Source organism: Spermophilus citellus (assembly GCF_964194105.1).
Source record: "Spermophilus citellus genome assembly, chromosome: 2".
Taxonomy (NCBI): Eukaryota; Metazoa; Chordata; class Mammalia; order Rodentia; family Sciuridae; genus Spermophilus; species Spermophilus citellus.
The window spans coordinates 129,712,558-129,728,106 of record NC_138183.1 but is presented as its reverse complement, the minus strand read 5'-3'; the positions used below and the strand labels follow the sequence as shown (position 1 = coordinate 129,728,106).

Genomic DNA, 15,549 nt, shown 5'->3' with positions numbered 1-15,549 from the left:
AGGCTGGCCTCAAACTTGTGATTCTTCTGCCTCAGCTTACCACAGTTTTCTATGCTTTTGGGGGCTTCCAACTTCCCCTAGAACTATCTAAAGTTATGTGCCCACATCCCATTTCCTAAGGGTTTTATTGGATGTATTTTAATGGTTGTTAGATGTTCAATGAAAATTTGTATTAAAAAGAGGTCTCCAATTGCAGGGTGTCTTAATCCTAATAAAGTAATTTGGGGAAGTAGACAAACCCAGAAACAAAAGCCAATCACAAAGATTCCTGTTGGATTCTTTAAGCTCTCTTAACAACCAAAGGGATGGATTGCTTCTGAGCATTCACTTCCAGCTGTCCCCAAGCATGTTACCAACCAGCAGAACAGACCAGAGGAACATGTTCTGTTGTGAATGACTGAATCAATACATTACCCTTCCATTCTATAAAGAGCCAAAGAGCCACAGAGTCACAAAACCTCATGTCAATGGGCCAGCGGAGAATTGCAGCTTCTTCAAGTTTGGGATATCTGATTTCTGTTATCTTTCTCAGCAAATTAAATTATGATATTAAAGTATTCACAGGCACTGAGTTATCTCCTGTGAGCCAGTTATGTCCATGGCCATGGCCACAGAGAAGGTGCACAACCCAAGGCTATCAGAATTCCCTCTGGTCTGGGTCAGAAGGACTAAAGTGTGTGTATATAGATTTGTACAATCTCAACCCCAGGCCTGGAAAAATAAAGCCGTCGCTACTGACATCTGCTGGCAGCTGCCCCTATATGTGCCAAGACTCACACTGGAGAGATTTGATGGAGCTGTACCGGAAGGGGTGTGTCTACAGCCAAACTCATTTACTCTTGGGGAGTCAAGACAACAAATGTATACTATTTGCCTTCCTCCTTCCAGTCCCACCCCTTCCAGGAGAAAGTCCATCCCTGGCAAGAGTATTTTTTTTTTAAAGAGAGAGTGAGAGAGGAGAGAGAGAGAGAGAGAGAGAGAGAGAGAGAGAGAGAGAGAATTTTTAATATTTATTTTTTAGTTCTCGACGGACACAACATCTTTGTTGGTATGTGGTGCTGAGGATCGAACCCAGGCCGCACGCATGCCAGGCGAGCGCGCTACCGCTTGAGCCACATCCCCAGCCCCCCTGGCAAGAGTATTATCCCCAGTTTTCCCATCGTAGTTAATACATATTAATGGACACTTTTGGACAGTGCATGAGCGGTTTCAGAAATTTAATATTTAATCAATGCACTGAAAACATTTTGATTCCTAAGCAGCTTCAAGTTCCATTTTTTTCCAGGATACATTCAAAATAATGCATGTGGAAAACTGAACAAGACATTCATATTAAAACCTCTCCCTAAAGGTCAATATCAAATATTCTGTTTACCAAGAAAATGTTCACTGAGATTCTTGAGTAATAGATTTAGCCTCTGTCTAAATGTACTGCGTGATATCATTTGGGCCAAAGTTCGGTGGGGGCCTCAGCATCTGGATAGGCCATAAGGCAAAGCAAGTTTGGGCCCTGCAGAGTCCTTGGACTGTGCCTTCCTCGCCTCTCCTGAAATAAGTGTGACCAAGATTCAGATAAATTCTCCAACAACCAGAGTTCAAGAAGGTTAGAGCCTCAAATCATTCATTGTGTAGCAGTCTCTTCTTATTGTCATTGATTGGTTATTTCATTTCCCACAGACTCCAAAGACAATTTCTTCCAGTGACAAAAGTCCATGTTAAAATGAAAGTGACATTTTTCTTCTTAGTAAAATCAAAATGAAAATATGGTTGCTCCCTGATCCTATCTAAAGCTCCTAACTTCTTCAAAGAAACTTTAAAAAGTATCTCTTTTGATCTGTCCTTAAGACTTTTGATGATTTAGCCTGTTCCCATCAACATTGCATAACCTCAAATAATCATATTCAAGATTCCAAATGAGCTCCTATCTGGCTTCCATATGCCAGATTAATATAAATGCACCATGTGTGCTAATACAATAACCTTGTAGAGCTTTGTGATTTGTAGGATCACAGTTATGAGGCTCAAGGGTCCTTGTGTTGGTAGACTTTGAAGGGTCTTTCATACCCCTAAACTGTTGATTACGTTGTAATACTTATAGTCACTAGATATCTAGAAGACTTTGCTTTACTCCCATTAAAAAGCCACTGCTACATTTTGGTGTCATCTGTCTCATCGACTTCTGACAATATGAAGTTGGGGTTGTCATAGCCTTTCTTCATCCTGGTTCTAGCATCTCTCTCATTGTAAAGGCACATGGCACAGTGAGGGGTCTCCACTTCCACTGTCTTGCTAAAGTTATGGAAGTCCACTCGGTATTTCCCTTCCTTGGTCTTGGATACTATGGGAACAAAACGGTAGCCCCAGAGCACCTCCTCTGGGACATAGGATGTCCGGACTTGGCAGGTGGCACTGGTTGATTCCACTGTACCATCTAAAAATACCACTAATTCAAAGTCCTGCTGGGGAAGAGTTTCTGCTGCCATATGGAAGAAAGGGCTGTTGTGATCAATGACGTGGTAAATTGTCAATGGGGAGATGAAGAATAAATTTTCATTGCCAGCGTCGACTACAAAGTTGATATTGGTCTGATCCAAAATAATGGTCTCCCCTTCAGGAGTGACTGTGGTCTTCAGAAGCTTGCCATATATGTGACTTCCAATAAGGAGGCTCTTTCTAAGATTAGCCACTCGGATTAAGAGGCAAAGCTTCCCACCTCGCTTGCTGATCACTGCATTCTTGCTGAAGGTAATGGTCTTGGCACGCTTTTTGGGTCTGGAGATCTTGGCTAAGATGGCACCACACATGAAAGAGTTGATGATAACTCCAAGAATAGATTGGAAGATAAGCAGAAAAATGGCAGTGGCACATTGTTCTGTCACACACCTGAATCCATATCCAATGGTGACTTGAGTTTCCAGAGAAAACAGAAAAGCTGAGGTCATGCCATTAATGTTCTCCACACAGGGGGTGTGATTGTCAGAAGGATGGAACTCTGGGAGGTCTTTGTGAACGTAAGCTACCACATACCACAGGAGACCAAAGAGGAACCAACTCCCCAAGAAGGCTGTGATGAAAACAGTCATTTTGTATCTCCACTTGAGGTCAAGCACAGTTGTCCAGATGTCCACAAAGAATATAACCCTCGACTGCACATCCACATTGCCAAACTCTATGTTGCACCTTCCATCCTTGGAAACTAGCCTTGACCTCTGCCGAGAAGGTGCAAAAAAATGAGTGGAAAACCACTTCCGAAGATGTTTGAACATCCTCTCTGTCAAAAATTTGATCTGAAAACACAACAGAGGGAAACAAAAATAAGATTACGTCTGAAGCAGCAGTGACTGACTGACTCACATAAAGACAAGTGAATGAAAAGGTCATTCAGAAAGGTCTGGTTTACTGATCATTTGAGCAAGCTGGATACAAGTTTATTCTGGATACTGCAATACTGTTTCCACTAGAAAATTTTCATAGGAAGACCATATTACTTAAATATAAAATTAATTATGGGCCGATAGAAAGGAAGGGATCCTATGTTTAAGTATTTCTGGACCTCAGTAAGTCACACACTTTAAAAATGTTTGGTCATGATTGGTTGTAATGACCAATTATGACCTGTACTTTTATTTATTTGGTATAATTCTTCATATTACCTCCCCCTTTTCTTTAATTTAGCCTTCTGCTAAGCTATGATTTCTATGAAGTTATAAGCTTGAAGCAGTATTTATATTTTTGTGATACACAAAGAAAAAAAAGAAATGCTCATCAATATGCTGCCTGCATTATCTTGAACACTACTTGTCCTGGGACTCATACATCAAGAGAAATCCTGATCCAATTCTGCTCTCTCATTTGTCAAATAAACGAGGAAACTGAGACTCAGAACATTTAAATGACTTATCCAAAGTCATATAGCTAACCAGTGGCAGGATAGGACAAGGTCATGAGGAAACGTGTACCACAGTGTGTCTCAGTTATAAAATTTTCTATACTGAACTTATATTACCTTAAAATACTTTAAGCCAAGTACAGTGTGGGTCAAATTTCTTTTTTTAAAAATGATCAGTACAATTTAGAATAGAGCTCAGAGCCCACCAGATGATCTCAATCCTGTTCCTTCTCTCTCTCTCCATGGTTTGCCAAGACATCCAGAAGGAATAATAGGAGGGCAATTATCAATATCTCACATTTCCTTCCCTGTCGCAGATTTGCAGAACCAGTGAACACTGATTTAAATAATACTCCATAAAGGTAGAACCCATGTTTAATTCATTCCTAGAACCCAGCTGCTACCACAGTCTATGAGCACTTGTTATTTATTCCATCAAAGTAGATGGAATAATTTAGTGAATGCATTAAGCTTTCCAAAATACTATCTGCTCCAATGGTTTCTTTTTGATAACATGTTTATGTGACTTCCATTTTACAGTAAAATGGTGAAGGAACTTTTCCCCAAACAGTCAACAGTGGTGAAAATCAGAGGTCACAAGCACTAGACTACCTCTTCCCCTACACCAAAGAAAATCAAGGTGTGCCTACTGTAGTTAGCAATGTCTTCATGGTATTTTTCAATAAATGCAAATATGTTTTTAAAATAGATCTCAAAATCCCCCTTCAAAAGTGTATTTATTCATAAAACTAGGAAGCGAAACCGACTTAATGATACCTTTTCAACAAAAGTGATATTCCACAGTGTCTTGTTCATGGCCCTAGCTCAGGTAAATACACAAGAAGCCAACACCAAGTAGGAGTGGTGGTAAAAAGAAAACCACAGTGTGATTTGAAATGTAAAGGACAGGTTCTAAAGATATAAACAAGAAAGGGCTACCAAGAAAGCAAACAAACCTTCACACATTCAGAGGGCCCCGGCCCAACCCTACCTGACCTCAAGTCCCCAAAGAGGATTAGGGGATGGTCCCAGGTGAGGCACTTAGCTGGGAAAATAGTCTCCTTCCCTAGTCACTCTCCTTGCTTTGCACAGGCATCTTTTAACCTGACCTGCCCCCTCTGGGGCCTGACTCCCTCTCCCAGGTGCATGGAAGCTCATACTGTTTATAAAGCTCTTTATAGAGCAGATCTCACCTTAAATAATTCTAAAAGTAACATTTGTCAATGGAATCCACATTCTCTTTGTCATTCCTTATAACTTCAGAGCTAACCCCTAAAACACTAGCTTCTGAGTTTTTCTTCCCCCCACACCCATCTCTTCTCTATCAACTTCCATGAGATTCATTTCACTTTCAAGGGTTAAGAATATTTCTGTAAAGTAAAGTACCTTCTGATTCACATCTTTCATAAGTTTGGGTTTCCATGACTCTATTAATAATAAAACATCATTTGCCTGGACTTATAAAGAAGTGAAACAAAAGCAACCAACCTGTAAAGCTTTCCCCAGACGATCTGCACTTACCAGCATGCTAAACAAATTCTGTCCCGAAGCATCCATGGCTGCTCCAGGCAAGGAAGTGGTGGTGTTGAGAACTGGTCTCTGTGCAAGTTGATTTCTTTTAGACCCAGCCTAATTTATCTTAGGTTTTAGCCCGGAGTCTGAGGCTAATTAGCTTCAAAACATTTGGTTCAATAGTAGAGCTGTGTGCTTTAAATCAAGGCAGGTGATTGTTCACAGACCAAGCCCTGAGCTGGGTATATATATTTTTTCAAACTCACATGGTTTGAAATACCGTCATGCTAAGACATGACAAACCACCAGTTAAGGTCCCTGGGCAGCAGGCGTGGACTGCCCACCTCTCCTTTGCCATGCTCCATTGCTCTCCTGCCGTTTTCCCAAGTTGTGCCAAGTAACTTCTGGCCCAAAACAATTAACTGTCATCATTCTTCTAGCCTATTTAGTCTCTGAAACGTGCTGAGATACTGAATTTTTCCAAGAATTCAAAAAGATACAGGTGAATATACAAACATAAACAGGGACATATTCACAAGATGAAAGTAAGATCACACCAGGAAGAAACAAGATACCGTGTTAATCTCTCTATACAAGAGCCACTGTTATGTAAGAAACTGAGATTTAAAAGTAATCTTTATTGTTGGGTTTATTCTGGAAAAACTGGCATTTACCAAAGGTGCTTTTTATATGTACTGGATTAGCAATGCTGTTGGTTTATTTGTTCAAAGAGTGAAAAGAATTGTACTAAATGCAAGGACACAGGATAAATTCATCCACTAACCAAACCTGTCATTCACTCAGCAGACCTATTATTGCACATATCCTACTCTGCCTAAAAAATGGCATTTAATCCAACCACAGACAGAGCCAATGTGTATTTTATGAACTACGGGGGTATCTGGATTATATGACATGCCAGTTTTTAGGTTCCTTTCTATTGAAATCAGTAAATCTAAATAGCAAGCAAAGGGTTGCACATTAGCTAATATTTATCAAGGTATTCTTGGTAGCCTACAAAAACAAGTGGATTACACTATTCCCGCATTTTCTCTAATGCTCCAGCATTCTTGTTGTGTAAATAGTTCATGCTCAGAAAACAGACTTTTTGTACACTTCTCAAACATTGATTGTGTGCTTATTCTGTAGGGTTTCAATGACAGAACTCTTCCTGTTCTCAAGGAACTCACAAATGGGGAAGTGAGCTTAGTGCATCAGCAATCACAACGCAATGAGATTTGTATAATACCAAAAGGCATAACTTCTCTACAAGATCCCTCTTAACTGCAAATCCGGCCTCTGAGAAAACATTTCAACTGGCAGCAAACTCACTGTACTTATGTATGCATACATTTATCCATTGTTGTTCAATAATGATATTTTGATGTGACTATGTGTGCCAGCCATTGTGCTAGTCATTACAAAGGCAGTCGACCAGACACAATCCTTGTCTTTACACAGCTCCCTGGTGAGTAGGGGGTGGGAATGCAGATAAGCCCATAAACACCCAAATGCAGAGTGATGTCGCCATGATATGTAATAGTGGGAGCACTCCGATGACCATCAGTTTTGAGAGGCAGAGCAATGACACCAAGCCCAAGGCCTAAAGATGTGTCAGAAGTCACACATAGCACAACTCCATAAATATCTATTGAACGCTGATGAATACATTAATCAATGTACAAAATGAGGAGTTTGCTGTCACTCAGATTGCTTGGAAGCCAAAGGGCTCCCTCTCTAATACAGATATTCTAGGAGAGGCATTCCCGTGCGTGGCAGTAGTCACTCTGAATTTAACTGTGTATCTGACTCAGGCAGGAGTGACAGGAGAAAACAAGCACAAAGAAGTTGAGAGAAGTTCCAGGAAAACATGTCATTAGAGTGCCAGGGGCGTTGTGACATTGGGCTGGTAAGGGTCTAGTCACTCAGCGCTCCAGAGCCATTTGTTATATTTTTGTTGCAGATGTACAGGAGACACTGGTGTAAAGAACACTCATCTAGCTGAGCTCTAGGGACAATTCATAATTCTAAATAAGCCTGAAGCATCCTGTTTCAGACCTTTCAAATTCTTGAAAACTAACATATCTTTCTCCTGAATCTCCTTGTCTCCATAAAAACACATGCTTCGTAAAAATACATGCTTCATTTGCAGGCAACATCCACTTCAACCAAACCCTCTTTATTTTAAGTGAGGTACCAATAGTTGATGCTCATGGCTAAAATGTGAAGAACCTAGGGCTGGCTCTTGTTGCTGTTGCTGTTTTGCAGGCATCTCTCTGGGAACAAGCCCTTGTGAATTGGGGATTTCTTATAGCACTTCTTACACTGCTACCTTTCCACTCCCAGCATGCTTAGCAGCCACTGTATCTGAGAGGGGGTGGGAAACCCAGGCGCTGCTTTTATTACCTCTGACTTAGAATTACAAAGGCTATTATTTTTCTATAAAAATGAAAAAAAAAGGACTATGTCTGCCTTTTAGCTAAACCTCTCACAGCTCATACACAACCTTAGTTAACTTCAGGACATTTCTGAGGGTCAAAATTTTATGTTAGAGGTAGGAAATATGAGCTATGTGGCCTGAAAGCAGACGTCAAATGATTTTGTGCAGTCCCTTGGCAACCGTGGTGCAAAAGTAATTCAAGTTTCTGTGAAATTTTACTATTTTGTTTCAGGCCAAGAGTCAACTGAATCAACAAATATCTCCTGAGGACCTTCCATAGCAATGCATTCAATGGGATTACTGGGTACAATCTCTGCCTTCTTAACCAGTATTTATTGAACGTCTACTATGTACCAGGTGCTGTGCTTGGAGATGAAGAAGTTAATAAGAATTCCTGCTCTCACATTGTTCCCAGAAAAGTAGTTTACTAATTGCAACACAGCAGGTTTGCTGAAAGCACTGACACCCAGGGTGTTAAGGCAGCCACCAAAGAGGGGACCCAATGGCTGAGTGTAGAGCTTGTCCTCTTCAACAGTAGAAGACTTCCAGTTTTCTATGAAAACCATCTCGAACTTTTGGATCACAGTCACCCAGCTAGATTTGCAAATATTCGAAGCATCAAGGAGCATCAAGTCATCCAGCTCCCTGGATTGCCCCTATCACATCCAGAGTCTATAGTAGACAGAGGATGGCATTTTCTTTTTGATTGGAATGCCAGAGAAGTTATCTCTACTCTCTTTCTCAGGCAATTCACTTGGGGTCACCGGGGCTCTTTTTAGATAGACTTTGGCATGGCTGGTAGAAACAATCTTCCCTGGCCTCCTATGTATAGAAAGAGGTACCTGAGCTCCTAGCCTCTTCCAGGCTGGATTGGAGAACACACTGGGGGAATCCTCCACCTTTCCTTGGGGTAGGTGCCAGGGCACCTCTCTGCTGTGAAGTCAGTGTATCTGGGGTCTAAATGCAGTGCGGGCCTTCCCTATCCCCTCCCTCCTTGTAAAGAGGAGGAGCTGGCAACAAAAGCTAGGGAATCGCAAGGTCTGATGGTATTGGCGCTCTTGTAGGCACTCTGTGTCCTGTAGATATCTCCAGGGCCAGCTGGTCTCGGTGGCATGATCTGGAAAACTTGGTATATTATGCATGGGGCATCATGAGAAAAGAGGAGACCTGGGCCAGGACTGTTCCCAGCACAGATAACAACCAGAGGTAGCATGGCAGAGTGGAAAGAGCACCAGGTTAGGTAAGCAGGGACATGGACTTGAACCCTATCTCTGCTATTTAATGGCCAGGTGACCTGAGCAAGCCACTTATCCTTTCTCAGCCTCAGTTTCCTCACCTGTGAAATGGCTCTAATAATAGACTTGCAAAAGTCACAGTGTGATTTAAATGCAAAGTTCCTGGAACATTACAATATGCAATAAACAATGGCAATTGTTATTACTGGTTCACAAATTTAAACTAGTACAGAAGTTTAACCAGTTGTCACTAACTCCACAGCCACCTTGGGTTGATCACGCAGAGTGAAATGGGCTGTATGGGAGACCAGAGCAAAAAGGAAAAAAGGCTTTCAAGAGAGGGCAACTAAGGTTCTGACCACATAATGTGTCTGTGAATTGGGCTGTTCCAGTATGGAACAGAAGACCTAGGAATTGCACACATGTTTTAATAAAGGATTTGTCTATAATCCAGGTGGAAGCCTTATCTTGGAAAGGTAGGACTGAGACAGAGGGAGAGAATATCCTTGGCAAAGCTAAACAGAGGCATGGTACCCAGGGACGATGCCGTTCCTCTTTTGCCATAGGCATTAACTCCGGTTTGACCTGAATCAGTAGCCATACGTGTGTTCAGAGAAGAAGAGAAGAAGTGAAGAGAAGACGGCTGCCCCTGCCGTCTGGGAGCTGGGCTGACACTCAAGGCAAGATCGTGCTGTTCTCATATTGAAGACAGACAACTTCACAAATATCAGCATCAGGCAAGACCACTCTGACCATGATGGATCAGGATGAAAACAAGCCCTCTCTGTAATCTTGTTCGAACACAGACAAAAACATGACTGTTGTTCAAACCAGAAAACAACCCCAAATCCCCCTGTACTGGCTAGTTTGAGTGATTGATGCATCTTTACCCAGAACATGCCAATTCTCTTTCCTTCTGGATAATGAGATTTATTAACGTCTCTAAAGAATTACCCCCCCAGTTCCTGACAGCACTTAATCCAAAGCACTCTGTTGCTTCCTTAGACCTTGCCCAAGTCACCTAAATCAAACATAAATTCTACTTAAACCTTGGTGAGACTCCTAAGGATGTTCATGGCACATGTTCTCACTAGCTGCTAAAAGCCCAATTTGCCCAAATACAGGGTGTTTCTGGTGATCACTGACTATAGGACCTTGGCAATACAAAAGGTCATAAGCACATAACAAAAGAAGAGGAGTGGCTCAGCACAGTGGCACATGCTAGTCATCCCAGTGGCTTGGGAGGCTGAAGCAGGAGGGTTACAAGTTCAAAGCCAGCCCTTAGCAAGGCCCTAAGCAACTTGTTGAGACCTTGTCTCTAAACAAAATTTTAAAAAATTTGGGAATATGGCTCAGTGGTTAAGCACCCTTGGCTTCAATGGTTGGTACCAAAGAAATAAAATAAAAATAAAAAAAATAAGAAGTGGGACTAAGAGATAGTAAAAGCCAAGTGGTAAGAACCAATCCCTTTGGTTGTTTCCAGAAGTCATACATGCTTATATACACTTAGAATGAAGATGAGAAGAATCAAGGAAATAACCCAGATAAATACAAAAAGTCATTAAAAGAAATTAGAATCTTTAAGTTCAGATTTTAAATTCCATCTAGCTAACTTGTTTACCAAGGTTCTTGTTTAGCCTGAGACAATTAAACTCTCACTACAAAAACCTGTACCTCTTCATGGGTCCCAGGGGGAAGTACTGGGAGCTATGATGTTTCTATCCGTCCAGGGACAGTGTCCCAGAGGACTTACTCATCTTTGGTGACAGTGTGCATTTTATATAGAGTCAGAAAATAATGCTTTGGAAGTTGAACATTTATTCTGTGTGCCTTTCCAATGTCATTTTCTATTGTTTTTCATAATTGCTTCTTTTGAAAATGCTAGTATGGCACAACTATGCAAAGAAGGACAGAAAGGGGACACTGTCTTTGCCTCCTTCTGAGTTTTAAAGAGAGTAGTACAGCCATGGGGGCTAAGGAGGGTGGCAGAAAAGTGAGAGAGCCCTAAGGAACAAGAGAAAATTGCACAGTTGAAGGCACTTGGCTCCTCCAAAGATTTTTTAAGAATTATTCTTAAACTTAATAGAGCATGGCATGTTACCAAGGGGAAACTTTGTTTTCTTGGGTGTGAGTGGACCGTGCCAGAGTTACTTACTTTTTCCAGTAAGACAAGGAAAAAGTGGAGGTGCATAGCTCAAAACGAATGACTGGAAAGAGCAGGACTGAGAAAAGTCTCCGGGTATCTGTATCCTGTTGCCAGCTCCAGGGGTTGCACAGCTGCATTCTGTGTGAACAGCGACCCCTAGAGCACAATGCAAATAGTGCCCTTCTTTAGTAGTGACATTCTGGGCCCTGAAAGAATAGAGTTGCCCAGGCACAGGTGTGAAATCTCTGACATGCAATATCATATTCAGATCTCAGAGTAATTCTAAGAGTCTGGAAACTGAGGCTCAGAGAAGATAAGCAACTTGCCCAAGGTCACAAAGCAAAAGGACAAAAAATCAAAAATTAGAAGAATCTGGATCCACCTGATGGAGAAGGCTTTGCTTTTAGGCCCTATGGCATACTCCACATAGTTGGTAAACAATGTGAAAAGAAGGCATACATTTATTAGCACCTGCTTGCTATACCTCAGAAATGATGGCTTTTCATATATTGCTTTGCTTCATGTAAGAGAACACATCAGAGGGAAAGAACTAGCAAGAAATAAAACTCTTATTAGATACTGTGCCTTGAAGGACAAGGAGGACTTGGTTACTGGAGAGGGGATGGGTTTCTACAGACAAAGAAGAGCATATTCAAATGCACCAAAAGAAGTGGAGAGAAGAGGTGGGGCAGGCAGAAGGTACAGGGTACGCTGGATTATACCCAAGGGTGTACATTGGAGGAGAAGACCACAGGCTCTGATGTCACTAGAGGGGCCTCAGAGTTCCAAAATGGTCATAGTATTGATGATGGAATTAAGGGGCAACTAGGGATGTAGCTGAAGATCTTATCCCATGAAGCACTATGCTTCTTTTGGAAGCTTCTACAGGTAGTCCTTTGAGAAAACTATAGGCAATAGCCTGAAATTATAGGAAAGGCATCTTCCACTTGGAGACATCTATAAATCTCTACAGGGTATGTTTTTGGCATCTTTATTCTGATGTCAAAAGTTTATTCTGATGACAACGGTTACTGTGGGAAGATGGAGGCCCTCCAGCCCTGCTGGATGAGGAGAACCAGGTAGTGGCAGTGAGCCAAGGCCCTTGCCTTCACGGGCTGCAGCAGCAGGCCCAGCTTTGACAGAGGAACAAAGGCAAGAAGACACATGTCCACAGGTCCAGTCCTGCCTGGTTCTGACTAAGAAGCTGGGCAGTCACTCCACCTCTCTGACCCTGCCTCCCATGTTATTTCCCCTACTGAGGTCACCAGGCACTCTCTTCTCCCCACACCCACCTGACTTCTTGACTTCAGTGAAAATGTTATTTCTGAAAAAGAAATTTAAAATGTCAGCTTCTCAAAGAGTGAGGAGTTTCCTGACCACCACCCCCATTTCAATCTGCATGTCTCTGTGTGATATTTAATGGTGCTGTACTTTTCATTTGCAGCATGAACAGTAATAATCTTAACATTACCTTTACTTTTGGGCTGATCTGGGGGCACCAATACCAACTGTGTCCTCCACTGATACCTCCCTATTCCAATGCTAGGCAGAGACCACAAACTCAATAAATATTTGTCAAAGAAATACTCATTGAAGTTAAGGAAGATTCAGAGTGATTATTGATTTTTCAAAAGGGGACATGATGAGGGTAATATCAGTTTAATGCTGCTCTCTTAATGGTGGGAATCAATCTCTGTAAAACCTGGCTAGGGCAGATGATTGGAAGACAGGCTTTGCCTCAGTGGCTTCACCCAATCAAATGCTTACCAGCTTTCTTGTAGCCTGGGATGTCCAAGGGGTTTCTTATTTAGAAGTCAACATGAAATTCAAGTCACTGCCTCTGTCTGAAGAGGTGCAGGAGATGATTTTCAAAGTTTCATATAGAGTGAACCTTGATAAGGCCAACACGAGCTGCCCTCTTTGGGATTTAAGCTGTTGGGCTTGGAATTTGCCAAGATGTCTTGGTCAGGACCCAGGATGGAGGTGAAGACCCAGTCTGGAAGATCCCTAGTAAAACACAACAAACATGGTTATTGTACAGAGAGAGAGGACAGGTCCCTACAGAATCCTGAGTAAAATTTTAATCAGTGTGCGCCAGGAAGAAATAGGGCCTTCCACACAGGAAAGGGTCAAAGGGTCAGATCTGTCTCTGGTGGACTTGATTTTAACTCGGGTTCTTAGACCATTCTCTTAATCTCAATCCAGACCTTCCTGAAGGTCACTACCCTAATGTATGTTCTAGTTTCTAATGAATTTAGGACTGAAGACTAAATGATCCATAGTCTGCTCATCTTTATTCTCAATACTATTAAAAAGAACGTCATTACTTTGAATATATAATCTTATATTGAAAAGTATGTATGTCCCAGAAGATGGTATATGAACAGAAATTGTGTATAGTAAAGTCATGTTACATACACAATAGAATATTAAGTATTTAAAGGAATCCTATAGCAAATTTTTTGTAAAATGAAGAATAATTTTTGCAAATCAAATACTCATCCTCCCCCTTGTTTATTTTGTAAAAGTATGTGTGTTTGGGTGGAGGTTGTTGTTCTGGAAACTGGACCCATCTGTAATGACACTATTCTTAAATTTCACATATTGAGCCACCCACCTCAAATGGCACTGCAGTTTAGTGAAAATTTAAATGTTTATAAAAAGTTGTATTTATGGTGTGTGCGGAGATCCTGTTATTAGTCTGACCCTTCTAGTTCTCTGTGGTTTGAGTTGGTATTACATCAACTCAGTCTTTCCAACCCAGACAGGAATGAATTCCATGTGGACAGGAGGCCTGAACATACGGAATGTCTACAACAAGAAAATACACTTTGCTTTAAAGAAAATATATAGAACTCTCAAGCTTGAGATGCACAAAATGGGGAAAAACCAGCTTGAGTATTGGGACTTAGGACTAGTGTCCATCTCACTGCATCCAGGCAGTGAGAGTGGAACCACCCAGTTTGATAGACATGCAAGGTTGGAGGCATGGAACACCAGTTCTTGGATTCAGAGGGGGATTTTAAGTACCATCTAGTTCCACATTCTAGCTCCTGTTCAAAATTTTCCTGTCATAGCCCCCATCAAGTGACCTACTAGACAGGATGTAAGAAGTAGGTTTGGGGGTTTGAATCTGAAGTCAGTCACTTACTAGCGTTAACAGTGATTGCTACATAGTCTTACAGAGTGTCAATTTCCTCCTCTGAAAAATGAGGACCTTCATATGTATCTTACAGATGGACAGAAAGAGCTTAGACAACAATGGGATATAGGAAGTGATCAAGTTGTTAACACCTTCAGTAATATGACCTCCAGCTCTAGTTTCTCTTTCAAGTTCCAGCCATGCACAGAATGAAAGAATCCAGCCATGTCTTTATCTGTGTTGCGTTTAATTCTGGGCTTTTCTACACCAGTGTCAAGGCTGCACTAGCATCACACTTCCCGCAAAGGTGACAAGAAGGGCAAGGCTTTAGGATAAAACATAGGGCAGTGGATTTGCTGGAGAGCCAGCCTTCCTGTAGATTCTATTGCAATGCTTCAGGGAGACTTGAGGGTCAATGATTACCGGTTTGGGCTTGAGTTCTGCGGAGCCATCAAAATCACATTAATGGGGCGGCACGTCACCTACCCTTCCATGTCCAAGAACTTTCTGGGAAAACCCTGGGGCCAGAAGGAAGCAGAGCCAGCAGCCTGGGTGACCCTGTTGTTCCATGCCACAGAGTTGTCCTTGGGCACATGCTGGATTCCTCTCATAGGAGCTCTTCTTGCTGGCAGTTGGTGTGGGCTCCGCAGAGCCCACCCTGGGGAGCCCTCTCAGCATGGGGGCCCTGCTACAGAGACTTCCCATCTTGCTCCTCTCAAGGCGACCCCAGCAAGAGACTTGAGCAGCTCTGCACCTATTCTCATGTCTGCCACTGAAATAAAGAGGGTGAGCAGGAAGGGGACATCCCTCCAGAACTCAGAGCCATGCCAGGGCTAGGCAAATGGCCCCCTGCCCCCAGACCCACTTCCAGAGGGAAAGCAGCAGTGCCTACCACGGGCGGCCAGTGACGCAGGCTCACTCATTCATGCCCTCCTTGCCCAATCATGTGGATAACGACCAGAGAAAGGTGAAGCAAAATGCCCCTTTATTCTCCCTTATTTGCCCTTCTACCATAGTCACAGCAAGTGGAGAGAAGCTTTTCAGTTTCAAAAATGTTATTTCACCTCCCTGAGCTGCAGTTTTTCAAAATGAGATAATGAGTCGGTTATAGTGGTTTTGTTGTTATGGAGACGGAATGAAATATACACATGTCCCCACAAAAGTCACAAATGTTTATAGCGGCAT

General features: G+C 42.1%; 1 protein-coding gene across 3 annotated transcripts in view; it reads right to left on the bottom strand.

Annotated features, from left to right (window-relative positions):
• Positions 1–2,147: 2,147 nt before the first annotated feature.
• KCNJ1 (potassium inwardly rectifying channel subfamily J member 1) overlaps positions 2,148–15,549 on the bottom strand; it is a gene marked incomplete at both ends in the record, with an annotated part of 28,460 nt that continues 15,058 nt past the window's right edge. Inside the window, 2 exons of one of the 3 annotated variants that reach the window (XM_081281215.1) lie at positions 2,148–3,287; positions 11,232–11,267. In XM_081281215.1, the coding sequence (XP_081137341.1) occupies positions 2,148–3,287; positions 11,232–11,267 (1,176 nt within the window). Of the gene's footprint in view, positions 3,288–5,410; positions 5,447–11,231; positions 11,268–15,549 lie in introns of those variants that run through there. The other 2 variants (XM_081281214.1, XM_081281216.1) reach the window with 2 other exon arrangements.